The 22,418-nt window shown below is 44.1% G+C and overlaps 1 protein-coding gene across 4 annotated transcripts; it reads right to left on the reverse strand.

Annotated features, from left to right (window-relative positions):
• Positions 1-1,215: 1,215 nt before the first annotated feature.
• Positions 1,216-21,326, reverse strand: LOC131941264 (PHD finger protein 21B). Of its 4 annotated transcripts, none has more exons than XM_059300402.1 (14): positions 21,149-21,326; positions 20,504-20,536; positions 19,675-19,740; positions 19,085-19,273; positions 18,041-18,937; positions 16,594-16,791; positions 16,203-16,254; positions 10,608-10,684; positions 10,129-10,162; positions 8,103-8,167; positions 6,982-7,128; positions 5,290-5,365; positions 5,072-5,175; positions 1,216-1,402 (listed from the first exon to the last, which is right to left on the reverse strand). In XM_059300402.1, the coding sequence occupies exons 1-14, from the start codon at positions 21,209-21,211 to the stop codon at positions 1,283-1,285; spliced, it is 2,121 nt and encodes a 706-aa protein (XP_059156385.1). In that variant the 5' UTR covers positions 21,212-21,326; the 3' UTR covers positions 1,216-1,282. The 4 variants fall into 4 exon arrangements, with proteins under 4 accessions (XP_059156385.1, XP_059156384.1, XP_059156386.1 ...); XM_059300401.1 differs by having other exon boundaries at positions 6,982-7,131; XM_059300403.1 differs by lacking the exon at positions 21,149-21,326 and adding an exon at positions 20,923-21,039 and having other exon boundaries at positions 6,982-7,131.
• Between the last annotated feature and the right edge of the window lie 1,092 nt (positions 21,327-22,418).

The following is a 22,418-nucleotide window of genomic DNA, read 5'->3' on the forward strand; positions in this document are numbered from 1 at the left end:
TGGTCTAGACAAAATGGCCAGTTCCTGCTGTGGTCTAGACAAAATGGCCAGTTCCTGCTGTGGTCTAAATGGCCAGTTCCTGCTGTGGTCTAGATGGCCAGTTCCTGCTGTGGTCTAAATGGCCAGTTCCTGTTGTGGTCTAGACAAAATGGCCAGCTCCTGCTGTGGTCTAAATGGCCAGTTCCTGCTGTGGTCTAGACAAAATGGCCAGTTCCTGCTGTGGTCTAGACAAAATGGCCAGTTCCTGCTGTGGTCTAAATGGCCAGTTCCTGCTGTGGTCTAGATGGCCAGTTCCTGCTGTGGTCTAGACAAAATGGCCAGTTCCTGCTGTGGTCTAGACAAAATGGCCAGTTCCTGCTGTGGTCTAGACAAAATGGCCAGTTCCTGCTGTGGTCTAAATGGCCAGTTCCTGCTGTGGTGTAAATGGCCAGTTCCTGCTGTGGTCTAGACTAAATGGCCAGTTCCTGCTGTGGTCTAGACAAAATGGCCAGTTCCTGCTGTGGTCTAGACAAAATGGCCAGTTCCTGCTGTGGTCTAGATGGCCAGTTCCTGCTGTGGTCTAGACAAAATGGCCAGTTCCTGCTGTGGTCTAGACAAAATGGCCAGTTCCTGCTGTGGTCTAGACAAAATGGCCAGTTCCTGCTGTGGTCTAGATGGCCAGTTCCTGCTGTCGTGGTCTAAATGGCCAGTTCCTGCTGTGGTCTAGACAAAATGGCCAGTTCCTGTTGTGGTCTAGACAAAATGGCCAGTTCCTGCTGTGGTCTAAATGGCCAGTTCCTGCTGTGGTCTAGACAAAATGGCCAGTTCCTGCTGTGGTCTAGATGGCCAGTTCCTGCTGTGGTCTAGACAAAATGGCCAGTTCCTGCTGTGGTCTAGATGGCCAGTTCCTGCTGTGGTCTAGACAAAATGGCCAGTTCCTGCTGTGGTCTAGATGGCCAGTTCCTGCTGTGGTCTAGATGGCCAGTTCCTGCTGTGGTCTAGACAAAATGGCCAGTTCCTGCTGTGGTCTAGACAAAATGGCCAGTTCCTGCTGTGGTCTAGATGGCCAGTTCCTGCTGTGGTCTAGACAAAATGGCCAGTTCCTGCTGTGGTCTAGATGGCCAGTTCCTGCTGTGGTCTAAATGGCCAGTTCCTGCTGTGGTCTAGACAAAATGGCCAGTTCCTGCTGTGGTCTAGACAAAATGGCCAGTTCCTGCTGTGGTCTAAATGGCCAGTTCCTGCTGTGGTCTAAATGGCCAGTTCCTGCTGTGGTCTAGACAAAATGGCCAGTTCCTGCTGTGGTCTAGACAAAATGGCCTGCTGTAGAGTCTTTCATACTATGAATAAATTCTGTCAATGTGGCGAGATCTTGCTGAACGTTGTTTTCTTCAACAGTTAGTCGTGTTTGTGTCTCTGTTTCTTCCTGTCGAAGGTAAAAATACATTAAGGTACAGCTTGACAAACAGAAATTGAGAGTTTGAAGGTTGATCTATTTTAGGACATACTACACCCTCTAAACATATAGGCTAGAGATTTGGGGACCCCAAAGGCTGGAGATGTAGGGGGTCCCTATAGAGAAGGGTCCCTGTAGACTTGACATGTAGGGTCCCTATAGAATGGAGATGTTGGGTCCTTATAGATTGGAGATGTGAGGTCCCTATAGTCTAGACATGTGGGGTCCCTATAGACTGGGGTCCCTATAGGCTGGGGTCCCTATAGGCTGGGGTCCCTATAGGCTGGGGTCCCTATAGTCTGGACATGTGGGGTCCCTATAGTCTGGGGTCCCTATAGACTGGACATGTGGGGTCCCTATAGACTGGGGTCCCTATAGGCTGGGGTCCCTATAGTCTGGACATGTGGGGTCCCTATAGTCTGGACTTGTGGGGTCCCTATAGTCTGGACATGTGGGGTCCCTATATTCTGGACATGTGGGGTCCCTATAGTCTGGGGTCCCTATAGACTGGACATGTGGGGTCCCTATAGTCTGGACATGTGGGGTCCCTATAGTCTGGACATGTGGGGTCCCTATAATCTGGACATGTGGGGTCCCTATATTCTGGACATGTGGGGTCCCTATAGTCTGGACATGTGGGGTCCCTATAGGCTGGACATGTGGGGTCCCTATAGCCTGGACATGTGGGGTCCCTATAGACTGGACATCTGGGGTCCCTATAATCTGGACATGTGGGGTCCCTATATTCTGGACATGTGGGGTCCCTATAGGCTGGACATGTGGGGTCCCTATAGTCTGGACATGTGGGGTCCCTTTAGTATGGACATCTGGGGTCCCTATAGTCTGGACATGTGGGGTCCCTATAGTCTGGACATGTGGGGTCCCTATAGACTGGACATGTGGGGTCCCTATAGTCTGGACATATGGGGTCCCTATAGACTGGACATGTGGGGTCCCTATAGTCTGGACATGTGGGGTCCCTTTAGTCTGGACATGTGGGGTCCCTATAGTCTGGACATGTGGGGTCCCTATAGTCTGGACATGTGGGGTCCCTATAGCCTGGACATGTGGGGTCCCTATAGTCTGGGGTCCCTATAGTCTGGACATGTGGGGTCCCTATAGACTGGACATGTGGGGTCCCTATAGTCTGGGGTCCCTATAGTCTGGACATGTGGGGTCCCTATAGACTGGGGTCCCTATAGTCTGGACATGTGGGGTCCCTATAGACTGGGGTCCCTATAGTCTGGACATGTGGGGTCCCTATAGACTGGGGTCCCTATAGTCTGGACATATGGGGTCCCTATAGTCTGGACATGTGGGGTCCCTATAGACTGGGGTCCCTATAGTCTGGACATGTGGGGTCCCTATAGACTGGGCTCCCTATAGTCTGGACATGTGGGGTCCCTAAAACTGGACATGTGGGGTCCCTATAGTCTGGACATGTGGGGTCCCTAAAGACTGGACATATGGGGTCCCTGTAGTCTGGACATGTGGGGTCCCTATAGACTGGGGTCCCTATAGTCTGGGGTCCCTATAGTCTGGACATGTGGGGTCCCTAAAGACTGGACATGTGGGGTCCCTATAGTCTGGACATGTGGGGTCCCTATAGACTGGACATATGGGGTCCCTATAGTCTGGACATGTGGGGTCCCTATAGTCTGGACATGTGGGGTCCCTATAGTCTGGACATGTGGGGTCCCTATAGTCTGGACATGTGGGGTCCCTATAGACTGGGGTCCCTATAGTCTGGACATGTGGGGTCCCTATAGACTGGGCTCCCTATAGTCTGGACATGTGGGGTCCCTAAAGACTGGACATGTGGGGTCCCTATAGTCTGGACATGTGGGGTCCCTAAAGACTGGACATATGGGGTCCCTATAGTCTGGACATGTGGGGTCCCTATAGACTGGGGTCCCTATAGTCTGGACATGTGGGGTCCCTATAGACTGGGGTCCCTATAGTCTGGACATGTGGGGTCCCTATAGACTGGGGTCCCTATAGTCTGGACATGTGGGGTCCCTATAGACTGGGGTCCCTATAGTCTGGACATGTGGGGTCCCTATAGACTGGGGTCCCTATAGTCTGGACATGTGGGGTCCCTATAGACTGGGGTCCCTATAGTCTGGACATGTGGGGTCCCTATAGACTGGGGTCCCTATAGTCTGGACATGTGGGGTCCCTAAAGACTGGACATGTGGGGTCCCTATAGTCTGGACATGTGGGGTCCCTATAGTCTGGACATGTGGGGTCCCTATAGTCTGGACATGTGGGGTCCCTATAGTCTGGACATGTGGGGTCCCTATAGTCTGGACATGTGGGGTCCCTATAGACTGGGGTCCCTATAGTCTGGACATGTGGGGTCCCTATAGACTGGGCTCCCTATAGTCTGGACATGTGGGGTCCCTAAAGACTGGACATGTGGGGTCCCTATAGTCTGGACATGTGGGGTCCCTAAAGACTGGACATATGGGGTCCCTATAGTCTGGACATGTGGGGTCCCTATAGTCTGGACATGTGGGGTCCCTATAGACTGGGGTCCCTATAGTCTGGACATGTGGGGTCCCTATAGTCTGGACATGTGGGGTCCCTATAGACTGGGCTCCCTATAGTCTGGACATGTGGGGTCCCTAAAGACTGGACATGTGGGGTCCCTATAGTCTGGACATGTGGGGTCCCTAAAGACTGGACATATGGGGTCCCTATAGTCTGGACATGTGGGGTCCCTATAGACTGGGGTCCCTATAGTCTGGACATGTGGGGTCCCTATAGACTGGGGTCCCTATAGTCTGGACATGTGGGGTCCCTAAAGACTGGACATGGGGTCCCAATAGTCTGGACATGTGGGGTCCCTATAGACTGGGGTCCCTATAGTCTGGACATGTGGGGTCCCTATAGTCTGGACATGTGGGGTCCCTATAGTCTGGACATTTGGGGCCCCTATAGTCTGGACATGTGGGGTCCCTATAGACTGGGGTCCCTATAGTCTGGACATGTGGGGTCCCTAAAGACTGGACATATGGGGTCCCTATAGTCTGGACATGTGGGGTCCCTATAGTCTGGACATGTGGGGTCCCTATAGTCTGGACATGTGGGGTCCCTATAGTCTGGACATGTGGGGTCCCTATAGACTGGACATGTGGGGTCCCTATAGACTGGACATGTGGGGTCCCTATAGACTGGACATCTGGGGTCCCTATAATCTGGACATGTGGGGTCCCTATATTCTGGACATGTGGGGTCCCTATAGCCTGGACATGTGGGGTCCCTATAGTCTGGACATGTGGGGTCCCTATAGTCTGGACATGTGGGGTCCCTATAGACTGGACATCTGGGGTCCCTATAGGCTGGGGTCCCTAAAGACTGGACATGTGGGGTCCCTATAGTCTGGACATGTGGGGTCCCTATAGGCTGGGGCCCCTATAGACTGGACATGTGGGGTCCCTATAGTCTGGACATGTGGGGTCCCTATAGTCTGGCCATGTGGGGTCCCTATAGACTGGACATGTGGGGTCCCTATAGACTGGACATGTGGGGTCCCTATAGACTGGACATGTGGGGTCCCTATAGGCTGGGGTCCCTTTAGTCTGGACGTGTGGGGGTCCCTATAGTCTAGACATGTGAGCGTAAAGAAGAGCTTACTTTGAGTTTGGAGCTCAAGTCTTGCAGTTGTGTGCCCAACATTGTCAATTCCTCGGATAATTCTTTGCTTTTGACTTTCTCTGTTTTCATGGCATCTACCTGGGCTGGAACACACAGACACAAACTGACATTTGACATGGCAAAGTGACATCTGACAGATTCGTATTTGGCATGACAGACTAACAAGCGAGATGACAGACAGATGAATAGATCCTCACCTGTTCTGTGACTGATGTAGGAGTGAACTTTGGCCAGAGCTGAGCTGTTTAAATGGGCCAGACCTTTCCCAGACACCTGGAGAGTCAAGAGATGGACACACATCTTAAGTGGACACACATCTTAAGTGGACACACATCTTAACTGGACACACATCTTAACTAAACACACATCTTAAGTGGACACACATCTTAACTGGACACACATCTTAACTGGACACACATCTTAACTGGACACACATCTTAACTGGGGACAACATACCAGACAGTGGGGACAACGTACCAGACAGTGGGGACAACATACCAGACAGTGGGGACAACATACCAGACAGTGGGGACAACGTACCAGACAGTGGGGACAACATACCAGACAGTGGGGACAACATACCAGACAGTGGGGACAACATACCAGACAGTGGGGACAACATACCAGACAGGACAACATACCAGACAGTGGGGACAACATACCAGACAGTGGGGACAACATACCAGACAGTGGGGACAACATACCAGACAGTGGGGACAACATACCAGACAGTGGGGACAACATACCAGACAGTGGGGACAACATACCAGACAGTGGGGACAACATACCAGACAGTGGGGACAACATACCAGACAGTGGGGACAACATACCAGACAGTGGGGACAACATACCAGACAGTGGGGACAACATACCAGACAGTGGGGACAACATACCAGACAGTGGGGACAACATACCAGACAGGACAACATACCAGACAGTGGGGACAACATACCAGACAGTGGGGACAACATACCAGACAGTGGGGACAACATACCAGACAGTGGGGACAACATACCAGACAGTGGGGACAACGTACCAGACAGTGGGGACAACATACCAGACAGTGGGGACAACATACCAGACAGTGGGGACAACATACCAGACAGTGGGGACAACATACCAGACAGTGGGGACAACATACCAGACAGTGGGGACAACATACCAGACAGTGGGGACAACATACCAGACAGTGGGGACAACATACCAGACAGTGGGGACAACATACCAGACAGGACAACATACCAGACAGTGGGGACAACATACCAGACAGTGGGGACAACATACCAGACAGTGGGGACAACATACCAGACAGTGGGGACAACATACCAGACAGTGGGGACAACATACCAGACAGTGGGGACAACGTACCAGACAGTGGGGACAACATACCAGACAGTGGGGACAACATACCAGACAGTGGGGACAACATACCAGACAGTGGGGACAACATACCAGACAGTGGGGACAACATACCAGACAGTGGGGACAACATACCAGACAGTGGGGACAACATACCAGACAGTGGGGACAACATACCAGACAGTGGGGACAACATACCAGACAGTGGGGACAACATACCAGACAGGACAACATACCAGACAGTGGGGACAACATACCAGACAGTGGGGACAACATACCAGACAGTGGGGACAACATACCAGACAGTGGGGACAACGTACCATACAGTGGGGACAACGTACCAGACAGTGGGGACAACATACCAGACAGTGGGGACAACATACCAGACAGTGGGGACAACATACCAGACAGTGGGGACAACATACCAGACAGTGGGGACAACATACCAGACAGTGGGGACAACGTACCAGACAGTGGGGACAACATACCAGACAGTGGGGACAACGTACCAGACAGTGGGGACAACATACCAGACAGTGGGGACAACTCCATGCGTACTTGGGAGCTTGAGTTAAAGGTGGGTTTAGACAGTCCAGATGGTAGACAAAGCGGCAGGTCTCACACATCAACAGTTGTCCGCCCTTGTTGCACACAGCGCAGTAGTCGTCATGGTTGTCCTGCTGGTGAGTCAATGGTTTCATGTCAGTCAATGGTTTCATGTCAGTCAATTGTTTAATGTCAGTCAATTGTTTCATGTCAGTCAATGGTTTCATGTCAGTCAATGGTACACTTGTTTCATGTCAGTCAATGGTTTCATGTCAGTCAATGGTTTCATGTCAGTCAATGGTTTCATGTCAGTCAATGGTTTCGTGTCAGTCAATGGTTTCATGTCAGTCAATGGTTTCATGTCAGTCAATGGTTTCATGTCAGTCAATGGTTTCATGTCAGTCAATGGTTTCATGTCAGTCAATGGTTTCATGTCAGTCAATGGTTTCATGTCAGTCAATGGTTTCATGTCAGTCAATGGTTTCATGTCAGTCAATGGTACACTTGTTTCATGTCAGTCAATGGTTTCATGTCAGTCAATGGTTTCATGTCAGTTAATGGTTCATGTCAGTCAATGGTTTCATGTCAGTCAATGGTTTAAGGTCTTAGACTAGCGTATGATTAACTGTGTACTAGACTAGCGTGTGGTTTACTGTGTACTAGACTAGCGTGCAGTTAACTGTGTACAACTAGACTAGCATGTGGATAATGTACTAAACTAGCTTGTGGTTAACCATGTACTAGACTAGAGTGGTTAACTTTGTACTAGACTAGCTTGTGGTTAACCATGTACTAGACTAGAGTGGTTAACTTTGTACTAGACTAGCTTGTGGTTAACCATGTACTAGACTAGCGTGTGGTTAACCATGTCCTAGACTAGAGTGGTTAACCATGTACTAGACTAGAGTGGTTAACTTTGTACTAGACTAGCATGTGGTTAACTATGTACTAGACTAGCGTGTGGTTAACCATGTACTAGACTAGAGTGGTTAACTTTGTACTAGACTAGCTTGTGGTTAACCATGTACTAGACTAGCGTGTGGTTAACCATGTACTAGACTAGAGTGGTTAACCATGTACTAGACTAGAGTGGTTAACTTTGTACCATTTTCTTGCTGCCTGTGTTGTGCTCTGTAGAGTCCACCCAACTGTCCAGTGAAGGTCCTCGACCTGTTGACACAAATAACATAAAATATACAAGTTACATATAATCTGGGTGTGGTGTGGTGCAGCCAACCCATGTGGTGTGGTGCAGCCAACCTGTGGTGTGGTGCAGCCAACCTGTGTGGTGTGGTGCAGCCAACCTGTGGTGTGGTGCAGCCAACCTGTGTGGTGTGGTGCAGCCAACCTGTGTGGTGTGGTGCAGCCAACCTGTGTGGTGTGGTGCAGCCAACACGTGTGGTGCAGCCAACCTGTGGTGTGGTGCAGCCAACCTGTGTGGTGTGGTGCAGCCAACCTATGTGGTGTGGTGCAGCCAACCTGTGTGGTGTGGTGCAGCCAACCTGTGGTGTGGTGCAGCCAACCTGTGGTGTGGTGCAGCCAACCTGTGTGGTGCAGCCAACCTGTGTGGTGTGGTGCAGCCAACCCGTGTGGTGCAGCCATCCCGTGTGGTGTGGTGCAGCCAACCTGTGTGGTGCAGCCAACCTGTGTGGTGTGGTGCAGCCAACCTGTGTGGTGTGGTGCAGCCAACCTGTGTGGTGCAGCCAACCTGTGGTGTGGTGCAGCCAACCTGTGTGGTGCAGCCAACCTGTGTGGTGTGGTGCAGCCAACCTGTGTGGTGTGGTGCAGCCAACCTGTGTGGTGTGGTGCAGCCAACCTGTGTGGTGTGGTGCAGCCAACCCGTGTGGTGTGGCCAACCTGTGTGGTGCAGCCAACCTGTGTGGTGTGGTGCAGCCAACCTGTGTGGTGTGGTGCAGCCAACCTGTGTGGTGTGGTGCAGCCAACACGTGTGGTGCAGCCATCCCGTGTGGTGTGGTGCAGCCAACCTGTGTGGTGTGGTGCAGCCTGTGTGGTGTGGTGCAGCCAACCTGTGTGGTGTGGTGCAGCCAACCTGTGTGGTGTGGTGCAGCCAACCTGTGTGGTGTGGTGCAGCCTGTGTGGTGTGGTGCAGCCTGTGGTGTGGTGCAGCCAACCTGTGTGGTGTGGTGCAGCCAACCTGTGTGGTGTGGTGCAGCCAACACGTGTGGTGCAGCCATCCCGTGTGGTGTGGTGCAGCCAACCTGTGTGGTGTGGTGCAGCCTGTGTGGTGTGGTGCAGCCAACCTGTGTGGTGTGGTGCAGCCAACCTGTGTGGTGTGGTGCAGCCAACCTGTGTGGTGTGGTGCAGCCAACTTGTGTGGTGTGGTGCAGCCAACTTGTGTGGTGTGGTGCAGCCAACCTGTGTGGTGTGGTGCAGCCAACCTGTGTGGTGTGGTGCAGCCTGTGTGGTGTGGTGCAGCCAACCTGTGTGGTGTGGTGCAGCCTGTGTGGTGTGGTGCAGCCAACCTGTGTGGTGTGGTGCAGCCAACCTGTGTGGTGTGGTGCAGCCAACCTGTGTGGTGTGGTGCAGCCTGTGTGGTGTGGTGCAGCCAACCTGTGTGGTGTGGTGCAGCCAACCTGTGTGGTGTGGTGCAGCCAACCCGTGTGGTGTGGTGCAGCCTGTGTGGTGTGGTGCAGCCAACCTGTGTGGTGTGGTGCAGCCTGTGTGGTGTGGTGCAGCCAACCTGTGTGGTGTGGTGCAGCCAACCTGTGTGGTGTGGTGCAGCCTGTGTGGTGTGGTGCAGCCAACCTGTGTGGTGTGGTGCAGCCAACCTGTGTGGTGTGGTGCAGCCAACCTGTGTGGTGTGGTGCAGCCAACCCGTGTGGTGTGGTGCAGCCAACCTGTGTGGTGTGGTGCAGCCAACCCGTGTGGTGTGGTGCAGCCAACCTGTGTGGTGTGGTGCAGCCAACCCATGTGGTGTGGTGCAGCCAACCTGTGTGGTGTGGTGCAGCCAACCCGTGTGGTGTGGTGCAGCCAACCCGTGTGGTGTGGTGCAGCCAACCCGTGTGGTGTGGTGCAGCCAACCCGTGTGGTGTGGTGCAGCCAACCCGTGTGGTGCAGCCAACCCGTGTGGTGCTAAAAGTCCAACAGAGGGAAAAACCAGGTTAACTCACCTCTGTGTTTTTTAATTGTGCCTCTTTCTTTGCGCTGTGAAGCAAAAAAAAAGTTCATGTTTTGTAAATAAAGAAATCTTTTATTTGGAGCACAACTTTAAAGTGAGCTTAACAAATAAATGAACATTGAGAAGCTACTATGTTCTAGTTTGGATAGTTGTTTCCCCTGATTTATCTTTACACATTACAATCTGTCAATTTAACATGAGAGAATAAGAACCTGATTCAACCTGTCATGTTAACATGAGAGAATCTGATTCAACCTGTCATGTTGACATGAGAGAATCTGATTCAACCTGTCATGTTGACATGAGAGAATCTGATTCAACCTGTCATGTTAACATGAGAGAATCTGATTCAACCTGTCATGTTAACATGAGAGAATAAGAACCTGATTCAACCTGTCATGTTAACAGGAGAGAATAAGAATCTGATTTAACCTGTCATGTTAACATGAGAGAATCTGATTCAATACTTACATTCATTTCAAAGCCAAAACTGTAATGAGGATTAGCTGTGGTTCGTCTTTTCCTCTCATTTCTTCTTCGCAGCATTTCTGTAAGAACTCAGACTAATGTGAACATGGCCAAACTCAAGGCCACACATAAGATTTAGAAGAAGAGAACAAGTTTAGGACTAATGTTTGAGAGCAAATAGTGAACACAACATTACCACACATAAGATTTAGAAGAAGAGAACAAGTTTAGGGCTAATGTTTGAGAGCAAATAGTGAACACAACATTACCACAAATAAGATTTAGAAGAAGAGAACAAGGACTAAGGTTTGAGAGCAAATAGTGAACACAACATTACCACACATAAGATTTAGAAGAAGAGAACAAGTTTAGGGCTAATGTTTGAGAGCAAATAGTGAACACAACATTACCACACATAAGATTTAGAAGAAGAGAACAAGGACTAATGTTTGAGAGCAAATAGTGAACACAACATTACGGCACATAAGATTTAGAAGAAGAGAACAAGGACTAATGTTTGAGAGCAAATAGTGAACACAACATTACCACACATAAGATTTTGAAGAAGAGAACAAGTTTAGGGCTAATGTTTGAGAGCAAATAGTGAACACAACATTACCACACATAAGATTTAGAAGAAGAGAACAAGTTTAGGGCTAATGTTTGAGAGCAAATTGTGAACACAACATTACCACACATAAGATTTAGAAGAAGAGAACAAGGACTAATGTTTGAGAGCAAATAGTGAACACAACATTACCACACATAAGATTTAGAAGAAGAGAACAAGTTTAGGGCTAATGTTTGAGAGCAAATAGTGAACACAACATTACGGCACATAAGATTTAGAAGAAGAGAACAAGTTTAGGGCTAATGTTTGAGAGCAAATAGTGAACACAACATTACCACACATAAGATTTAGAAGAAGAGAACAAGTTTAGGGCTAATGTTTGAGAGCAAATAGTGAACACAACATTACCACACATAAGATTTAGAAGAAGAGAACAAGTTTAGGGCTAATGTTTGAGAGCAAATAGTGAACACAACATTACGGCACATAAGATTTAGAAGAAGAGAACAAGTTTAGGGCTAATGTTTGAGAGCAAATAGTGAACACAACATTACGGCACATAAGATTTAGAAGAAGAGAACAAGTTTAGGGCTAATGTTTGAGAGCAAATAGTGAACACAACATTACCACACATAAGATTTAGAAGAAGAGAACAAGTTTAGGACTAATGTTTGAGAGCAAATAGTGAACACAACATTACCACACATAAGATTTAGAAGAAGAGAACAAGTTCAAGACTAATGTTTGAGAGCAAATAGTGAACACAACATTACCACACATAAGATTTAGAAGAAGAGAACAAGTTCAGGGCTAATGTTTGAGTGCAAATAGTGAACACAACATTACCACACATAAGATTTAGAAGAAGAGAACCAGGACTAATGTTTGAGAGCAAATAGTGAACACAACATTACCACACATAAGATTTAGAAGAAGAGAACAAGTTTAGGGCTAATGTTTGAGAGCAAATAGTGAACACAACATTACGGCACATAAGATTTAGAAGAAGAGAACAAGTTTAGGGCTAATGTTTGAGAGCAAATAGTGAACACAACATTACCACACATAAGATTTAGAAGAAGAGAACAAGTTTAGGGCTAATGTTTGAGAGCAAACTGTGCACACAACATTACCACAAATAAGATTTAGAAGAAGAGAACAAGTTCAGGGCTAATGTTTGAGAGCAAATAGTGAACACAACATTACCACAAATAAGATTTAGAAGAAGAGAACAAGTTCAGGACTAATGTTTGAGAGCAAATAGTGAACACAACATTACCACAAATAAGATTTAGAAGAAGAGAACAAGTTCAGGACTAATGTTTGAGAGCAAATAGTGAACACAACATTACCACACATAAGATTTAGAAGAAGAGAACAAGTTTAGGGCTAATGTTTGAGAGCAAATAGTGAACACAACATTACCACACATAAGATTTTGAAGAAGAGAACAAGTTTAGGGCTAATGTTTGAGAGCAAATAGTGAACACAACATTACCACACATAAGATTTAGAAGAAGAGAACAAGTTTAGGGCTAATGTTTGAGAGCAAATAGTGAACACAACATTACCACACATAAGATTTTGAAGAAGAGAACAAGTTTAGGGCTAATGTTTGAGAGCAAATAGTGAACACAACATTACCACACATAAGATTTAGAAGAAGAGAACAAGGACTAATGTTTGAGAGCAAATAGTGAACACAACATTACGGCACATAAGATTTAGAAGAAGAGAACAAGTTTAGGGCTAATGTTTGAGAGCAAATAGTGAACACAACATTACCACACATAAGATTTTGAAGAAGAGAACAAGTTTAGGGCTAATGTTTGAGAGCAAATAGTGAACACAACATTACCACACATAAGATTTAGAAGAAGAGAACAAGGACTAATGTTTGAGAGCAAATAGTGAACACAACATTACCACACATAAGATTTAGAAGAAGAGAACAAGTTTAGGGCTAATGTTTGAGAGCAAATAGTGAACACAACATTACCACACATAAGATTTAGAAGAAGAGAACAAGTTTAGGGCTAATGTTTGAGAGCAAATAGTGAACACAACATTACCACACATAAGATTTAGAAGAAGAGAACAAGTTTAGGGCTAACGTTTGAGAGCAAATAGTGAACACAACATTACCACACATAAGATTTAGAAGAAGAGAACAAGGACTAATGTTTGAGAGCAAATAGTGAACACAACATTACCACACATAAGATTTAGAAGAAGAGAACAAGGACTAATGTTTGAGAGCAAATAGTGAACACAACATTACCACACATAAGATTTAGAAGAAGAGAACAAGTTTAGGGCTAATGTTTGAGAGCAAATAGTGAACACAACATTACCACACATAAGATTTTGAAGAAGAGAACAAGTTTAGGGCTAATGTTTGAGAGCAAATAGTGAACACAACATTACCACACATAAGATTTAGAAGAAGAGAACAAGTTTAGGGCTAATGTTTGAGAGCAAATAGTGAACACAACATTACCACACATAAGATTTAGAAGAAGAGAACAAGTTTAGGGCTAATGTTTGAGAGCAAATAGTGAACACAACATTACCACACATAAGATTTAGAAGAAGAGAACAAGGACTAATGTTTGAGAGCAAATAGTGAACACAACATTACCACACATAAGATTTAGAAGAAGAGAACAAGGACTAATGTTTGAGAGCAAATAGTGAACACAACATTACCACACATAAGATTTAGAAGAAGAGAACAAGTTTAGGGCTAATGTTTGAGAGCAAATAGTGAACACAACATTACCACACATAAGATTTAGAAGAAGAGAACAAGTTTAGGGCTAATGTTTGAGAGCAAATAGTGAACACAACATTACCACACATAAGATTTAGAAGAAGAGAACAAGTTTAGGACTAATGTTTGAGAGCAAATAGTGAACACAACATTACCACACATAAGATTTAGAAGAAGAGAACAAGGACTAATGTTTGAGAGCAAATAGTGAACACAACATTACGGCACATAAGATTTAGAAGAAGAGAACAAGTTTAGGGCTAATGTTTGAGAGCAAATAGTGAACACAACATTACCACACATAAGATTTAGAAGAAGAGAACAAGTTTAGGGCTAATGTTTGAGAGCAAATAGTGAACACAACATTACGGCACATAAGATTTAGAAGAAGAGAACAAGTTTAGGGCTAATGTTTGAGAGCAAATAGTGAACACAACATTACGGCACATAAGATTTAGAAGAAGAGAACAAGTTTAGGGCTAATGTTTGAGAGCAAATAGTGAACACAACATTACCACACATAAGATTTAGAAGAAGAGAACAAGTTTAGGGCTAATGTTTGAGAGCAAATAGTGAACACAACATTACCACACATAAGATTTTGAAGAAGAGAACAAGTTTAGGACTAATGTTTGAGAGCAAACAGTGAACACAACATTACCACACATAAGATTTAGAAGAAGAGAACAAGTTTAGGGCTAATGTTTGAGAGCAAATAGTGAACACAACATTACCACACATAAGATTTAGAAGAAGAGAACAAGTTTAGGGCTAATGTTTGAGAGCAAATAGTGAACACAACATTACCACACATAAGATTTAGAAGAAGAGAACAAGTTTAGGGCTAATGTTTGAGAGCAAATAGTGAACACAACATTACCACACATAAGATTTAGAAGAAGAGAACAAGTTTAGGGCTAATGTTTGAGAGCAAATAGTGAACACAACATTACGGCACATAAGATTTAGAAGAAGAGAACAAGTTTAGGGCTAATGTTTGAGAGCAAATAGTGAACACAACATTACGGCACATAAGATTTAGAAGAAGAGAACAAGTTCAGGGCTAATGTTTGAGAGCAAATAGTGAACACGACATTACCACACATAAGATTTAGAAGAAGAGAACAAGGACTAATGTTTGAGAGCAAATAGTGAACACAACATTACCGCACATAAGATTTAGAAGAAGAGAACAAGTTTAGGGCTAATGTTTGAGAGCAAATAGTGAACACAACATTACCACACATAAGATTTAGAAGAAGAGAACAAGTTCAGGGCTAATGTTTGAGAGCAAATAGTGAACACAACATTACCGCACATAAGATTTAGAAGAAGAGAACAATTTCAGGGCTAATGTTTGAGAGCAAATAGTGAACACAACATTACCGCACATAAGATTTAGAAGAAGAGAACAAGTTCAAGACTAATGTTTGAGAGCAAATAGTGAACACAACATTACCGCACATAAGATTTAGAAGAAGAGAACAAGTTCAAGACTAATGTTTGAGAGCAAATAGTGAACACAACATTACCACAAATAAGATTTAGAAGAAGAGAACAAGTTCAGGGCTAATGTTTGAGAGCAAATAGTGAACACAACATTACCACACATAAGATTTAGAAGAAGAGAACAAGTTCAAGACTAATGTTTGAGAGCAAATAGTGAACACAACATTACCACACATAAGATTTAGAAGAAGAGAACAAGTTCAGGGCTAATGTTTGAGAGCAAATAGTGAACACAACATTACCACACATAAGATTTAGAAGAAGAGAACCAGGACTAATGTTTGAGAGCAAATAGTGAACACAACATTACCACACATAAGATTTAGAAGAAGAGAACAAGTTTAGGGCTAATGTTTGAGAGCAAATAGTGAACACAACATTACCACACATAAGATTTAGAAGAAGAGAACAAGTTCAGGGCTAATGTTTGAGAGCAAATAGTGAACACAACATTACCACACATAAGATTTAGAAGAAGAGAACAAGTTCAGGGCTAATGTTTGAGAGCAAATAGTGAACACAACATTACCACACATAAGATTTAGAAGAAGAGAACAAGTTTAGGGCTAATGTTTGAGAGCAAATAGTGAACACAACATTACCACACATAAGATTTAGAAGAAGAGAACAAGTTTAGGGCTAATGTTTGAGAGCAAATAGTGAACACAACATTACCACACATAAGATTTAGAAGAAGAGAACAAGTTTAGGGCTAATGTTTGACAGCAAATAGTGAACACATTACCATTGAGGGCATCAACTGTGTACAGCTCCAACAGCTCCAGAAATTTTTCTTTCTGAAACATCCGTTCAAAAACAATTTCTGTACATAAGTCAACCAGTACTGGCATAATGTAGGATGTGATGGTAAATGTAGGATGTGATGGTAAATGTAGGATGTGATGGTAAATGTAGGATGTGATGGTAAATGTAGGATGTGATGGTAAATGTAGGATGTGATGGTAAATGTATTAGGTGATGGTAAATGTAGGAGGTGATGGTAAATGTAGGATGTGATGGTAAATGTAGGATGTGATGGTAGGTACAAATGTAGGATGTGATGGTAGGTACAAATGTAAGATGTGATGGTAAATGTAAGATGTGATGGCAAGTACAAATGTAGGATGTGATTTTACCTCTAGTTGGCTGGATATGACTTTGGTGTGTGTCTGGTCGTGTACCTTCCCCACTTGTGTCTGCCGTACCTTCATCACCTCTTTCGGGGACTCTTGACTGACCCTAGTTGTACATGGTGCTGCTAAAGCTTGACTGACCTTTGTTGTACATGGTGCTGCTAAAGCTTGGGTAGTAGGTGCAGGGGCGATGTTGCAGTACTGTCAAAACATTCTTTAATTACTTCAACATACTATACTGCTGTTGTTGTAGTTGGTAAATGTAGGATGTGTTATACAGGTATTGTTGTAGTTTTTTATACAGGTATTGTTGTAGTTTGTTATACAGGTGTTGTAGTTTGTTATACAGGTATTGTTGTAGTTTGTTATACAGGTATTGTTGTTGTTTGTTGATGTAAGAACTAATTAAGCTTACCTGAGCAGGTGCAGTGACTGGCCGAATGAGTGAGGCGGTGTACTGAGGAACTTTGATTGGCAGGCTTACCTGAGCAGGTGCAGTGACTGGGCGAATGAGTGAGGCGGTGTACTGAGGAACTTTGATTGGCAGGCTTACCTGAGCAGGTGCAGTGACTGGCCGAATGAGTGAGGCGGTGTACTGAGGAACTTTGATTGGCAGGCTTACCTGAGCAGGTGCAGTGACTGGGCGAATGAGTGAGGCGGTGTACTGAGGAACTTTGATTGGCAGGCTTACCTGAGCAGGTGCAGTGACTGGCCGAATGAGTGAGGCGGTGTACTGAGGAACTTTGATTGGCAGGCTTACCTGAGCAGGTGCAGTGACTGGGCGAATGAGTGAGGCGGTGTACTGAGGAACTTTGATTGGCAGGCTTACCTGAGCAGGTGCAGTGACTGGCCGAATGAGTGAGGCGGTGTACTGAGGAACTTTGATTGGCAGGCTTACCTGAGCAGGTGCAGTGACTGGCCGAATGAGTGAGGCGGTGTACTGAGGAACTTTGATTGGCAGGCTTACCTGAGCAGGTGCAGTGACTGGGCGAATGAGTGAGGCGGTGTACTGAGGAACTTTGATTGGCAGGCTTACCTGAGCAGGTGCAGTGACTGGGCGAATGAGTGAGGCGGTGTACTGAGGAACTTTGATTGGCAGGCTTACCTGAGCAGGTGCAGTGACTGGGCGAATGAGTGAGGCGGTGTACTGAGGAACTTTGATTGGCAGGCTTACCTGAGCAGGTGCAGTGACTGGCCGAATGAGTGAGGCGGTGTACTGAGGAACTTTGATTGGCAGGCTTACCTGAGCAGGTGCAGTGACTGGGCGAATGAGTGAGGCGGTGTACTGAGGAACTTTGATTGGCAGGCTTACCTGAGCAGGTGCAGTGACTGGCCGAATGAGTGAGGCGGTGTACTGAGGAACTTTGATTGGCAGGCTTACCTGAGCAGGTGCAGTGACTGGCCGAATGAGTGAGGCGGTGTACTGAGGAACTTTGATTGGCAGGCTTACCTGAGCAGGTGCAGTGACTGGCCGAATGAGTGAGGCGGTGTACTGAGGAACTTTGATTGGCAGGTGAGAGGCGAGGCGCTGCTGGGGTTGTTGCTGTTGCTGCTGTTGTTGTATCATCTGTAAGATTTGCTGCTGCTGTTGCTGCAACAGCTGAGGCTGTACTAACGGCTGTTGCTGGAAGTGAGTCACAATCAAGCCAGGGGTGGCTGGTAGACAGGAAGAGCTGCTCACATGTCCGTTGCAGTTGCTGGTTGCTATTACACTAGCATTGTTTATGCTGGTTGCTATGGGCGTGTTTGCTATAAGACTAGCATTGTTTATGCTGGTTGCTATGGGCGGGTTTGCTATAAGACTAGCATTGTTTATGCTGGTTGCTATGGGCGTGTTTGCTATAAGACTAGCATTGTTTATGCTGGTTGCTATGGGCGGGTTTGCTATAAGACTAGCATTGTTTATGCTGGTTGCTATGGGCGGGTTTGCTATAAGACTAGCATTGTTTATGCTGGTTGCTATGAAGAGGTTGGCCATGTTTGTCAAATTGTTGAGTACTATGCTGGTGGAAGATTTGCTGGAATCATTGGATGCGGCCATGTTGTTGGTTCTGTTGGTGGTGTGGCTAGAGGCTCCAGCACAGCTTGGGGTGCTGCTACCATTGGCCACTTGACTCTGGACGTGAGTGCTGACCACATTAGACCTGCTGCTGCTAGACAAACTGGAGACTGTGTTGCCGAGGTTACCAAAGTTGTTGATAGTTATGTTGCCATGGAGAATGCCCCCAAGGGTGTTGTTGGCCAGGTTACAGCCAGCACTCAGAATTCCTGCAGGTATCAGAGATATGTTGGTGGCCTGAGATAATGGGCCACCTGCAGAATGAATGGCCATTCCAACAGCTGGCCGCTGAAAATGTGGTAACAAATATTTATTACATGATTCTAAACATGGCAGAGATTAAACAAAACAAATTCAGTGTCATTGAATTAATGACCCCAAGCATTAGGTCTTCTATACTTCCTCCTTGTTTAAGGACGTTATAGAAAAACTAACCTGCATGTGAGCTATAGGAACAGCCACCATCCCCACTGGCAAAATGGTTGATCCTCCTTGTGTTGGGAAGCTGACTAGCCTCGGCTGCCCAATTGCTGTGATGGTCTGACTGACTGTAACCATGGGTGGTGGCAGGCTCTGAGGACTGGATTTCACCAAACTTTCTCGAAGTTTCATGACGATTTTTTTCTGAAAGTGTAGTAGGATCAAGCATGAAACTATAAGACTCTTATGTATTTACATTCTAGTTGTAAAGATCTTCTATTATGTATTTACATTCTAGTTGCAAAGATCTTCTATTATGTATTTACAATCTGTGAATAATAAACCTAAATTCAAACATGTCATTTCAATTGAGGTAACATTACTAATATCACCACTGACAGCAAATAGTACCACTAATTTTAATTATTATAAAAGCACTTCTAAGTAGTTTCAGCATCCAAAATAGTCCAAGTATTGAATGGGATAAAAATGTGGATGTAGATGAGAACTAACAAAATAGTCCAAGTATTGGATGGGATAAAAATGTGGATGTAGATGAGAACTAAGTGGCCCACACAAAGTGAGCTCAACACAAACACACTCACCTGCTCTTCACTGAGTCTCTTGATCTCTTCTTGGAGTTCTGCCAAGCCTTTCTTTAGTGAAACATTCTGGGGCAAAAAGGAAGTCAGACAATTTTCATTTTTCTAAGTCTTATCAAACTCTTGGAGTGTGTTTTCCATGACTAAAAGAGCACTATGTAAATAAAACTAGCTTTCAATATTTGTAATTATTCTCATCACACAGCATATTGTATTTCTTTGTAAAATTGGTTCAACTGACAGGAGAGTGGCAATCATTTAAAATTAATGCTGGTAATGATGGGTCTAGTTTTATTTATTTCAAAAAGGCTCTTCATATAAACATTAGGAATATTGTTTTTACTAAACATTTGATTCAGAGAGCCATTGTAATACAGCAGGCTTGATCTATGAGCAATAGGCCTACTAATCTACTAGGCTTAAATATTTTAAAAATGATAATGTGAATGTCAAACTGTTTATTTTATTACATCAATACATTTAGAGTCTAGATTCAGATATCTAGCCTCTAGCTCTCATGTGGTGCCTTAAGAAATGGCAAAGAGAAAATGGTAGTATGAAAAGTTTCTGAACAAAAATCAATAGATTTCTACACTAGTTGGAAGCTGTCTCTGGCAGCAAGCTGGTTGGGCAACATAGGCCTACTACTAGATCTAGATCTAGATCCACTAATGAATTAGGTTACTAGGTGATCATGAGCTGTCTATGTGACTCACATTTTTTTATAAGGTCCTAGAGATCTATTTCCAAACTAACTATAGCAAGATGTAGATCAAGATTCTAATAATTTAATTAATTCTATATTCTATGCTTTAAATAATTAATTGTTTACCTGGTTGTCTCCTTTCATTTTTACCACCAGCATCTAAAAGGAAGAAAGTATTAATACAAACATTGTATTATTTTGTATTAGAACCTTTTGAATAAAGTTTATTATAAACCAACCAACTTTGAGTAACTTTGACATGTGATATGATAATTGTTGGGGACCCATGACATTTCCATGAAATAGTTTGGTGGACTAATGTGACTGAATCTAGAATTTGAGAGGCCCTGTAATGTTGTAATGCCTAGATTTAGAATTTGATTAGATCTAAAATCTAAACTAGATTAAGATTTTCTAGAGATCTAAATCTACAGTCTATGGTATGAGTAGCTAGCTAGAAGAGTCTTGATCTAAATTCTAAATCTAGATCTAGATCTAGATCTAGATCTAGACTCTAGATAAATAAACTTTGTAAAAAAAATTACGATCAAGTCATCTTTCTAATTTTCTGAACACTTTGGAACTTTTTTAAAAGACAAAATAAAGTTTATTTTCAACGTTGATGATAGATTGAAATCTAGATCTAAGAGATAGAGTCTATCCTCTAGAATCTAGGCTAGTCTTTACTCTAGATTTTCTAAATGAGAGGGAGGCAAAAAAATCAATAAAGCGAGGGGCGAATAGGTCTGTAATAAAACCGTGGTTACTTACCTGATGGTTTTGGATGGCAGCTTTAAGCTTAGCCTGAATAGTATTTAACTCTACTCTAGACATGTTTAGTATTATCTTTCAGAAAGAAATTCAGTAACAACTTATTTAATTCAATTAATTCTCCACGAATTATTTGTTAGTTGTAAACAACATTACGAGCCATCAAGTGGCGACACTCTTCATAGTTTAGAAACTGATTTAACAATTGAATAATAATTTATTTATTTACGATTTAAATAGTTTTTATTTTGTTCTATAAATGTGAAATGAAATATTAATATACTTTTTCAAGCAATATATATTAATTTAATGTACAACCATATATCAACTAGTTTTGTTTTAAGAACTATATTTTTTCGCGCAAGTGCAAAAGGACAGAGACCGGAGTATAACTCTACAACTTGATTACCGACCAGGCCTAGGCCTATTCTGGTTCTCGATAGGTCGCATTTGACCAACTTCGACACATTTCCAAAAAGTTAAAATTCCTGGCTATTTAACTACTCTGATTATTAAATAAGTTCGTTTTATACCTATTATCTGATAGCGAATTGCGAGTTTGACTTGAATATTTGATTATATTTCAATTTAAAATTCGGATATTGTAATCGGCCAAAGATAGTTTCAAAGCACAGAAAGAAATTTTTTTTTTTTAAATTAAAAAGCCAGATTCTAATAAAGTTCAATGACGGCCCTGGTAGGCCTAAAGTGCCAAGATTTCCGGGGCCAACTCCATGAACAGATTTAGCCAAAAAGCATACCACCCAACATCGACAGGCCAATATTCGAATATTTTCTTGACTTCGTAAATATAGCTCTTTCTGATGCCTGCGATCTATACCTGCTTAGAGAAACTTTGGGAATCCTTAATAACACATAGATTCTACAACTTTTTAAACACAAAAACGAATATAGATCTAGATCTATTTACTTGCAGATTCAATAGAGAAATATTAACCCTTTAAGCTTCAGCATCTCGACTTAAACGATTATGCGCAACAAGTTGGATTGAACGTAATGAGTCTGTCAACGTTTTTATACAACTTCAAAAAGCTACTGTTGATGCACTGGTAATTAGAATCTATGTCATCCTGGCACGATACAACTTCTTGAACAGCGATTCAACTTTTAGGAGATAGGAGTCTTGAGTTTCAAATTCCTCCTAGAGTTATCTAAAAAAATCTTTTCTGACAGTTGAATACTGCAAGAAGAAAATTTTGATCTAGATCTAAATCTATCTGCGGCGCTAAAGTTGACAGAAGATTCAAGT

The sequence above is a fragment of the Physella acuta genome, unplaced genomic scaffold, assembly GCF_028476545.2.
Source record: "Physella acuta isolate Inbredline_101_S28 unplaced genomic scaffold, ASM2847654v3 ptg000355l, whole genome shotgun sequence".
Taxonomy (NCBI): Eukaryota; Metazoa; Mollusca; class Gastropoda; family Physidae; genus Physella; species Physella acuta.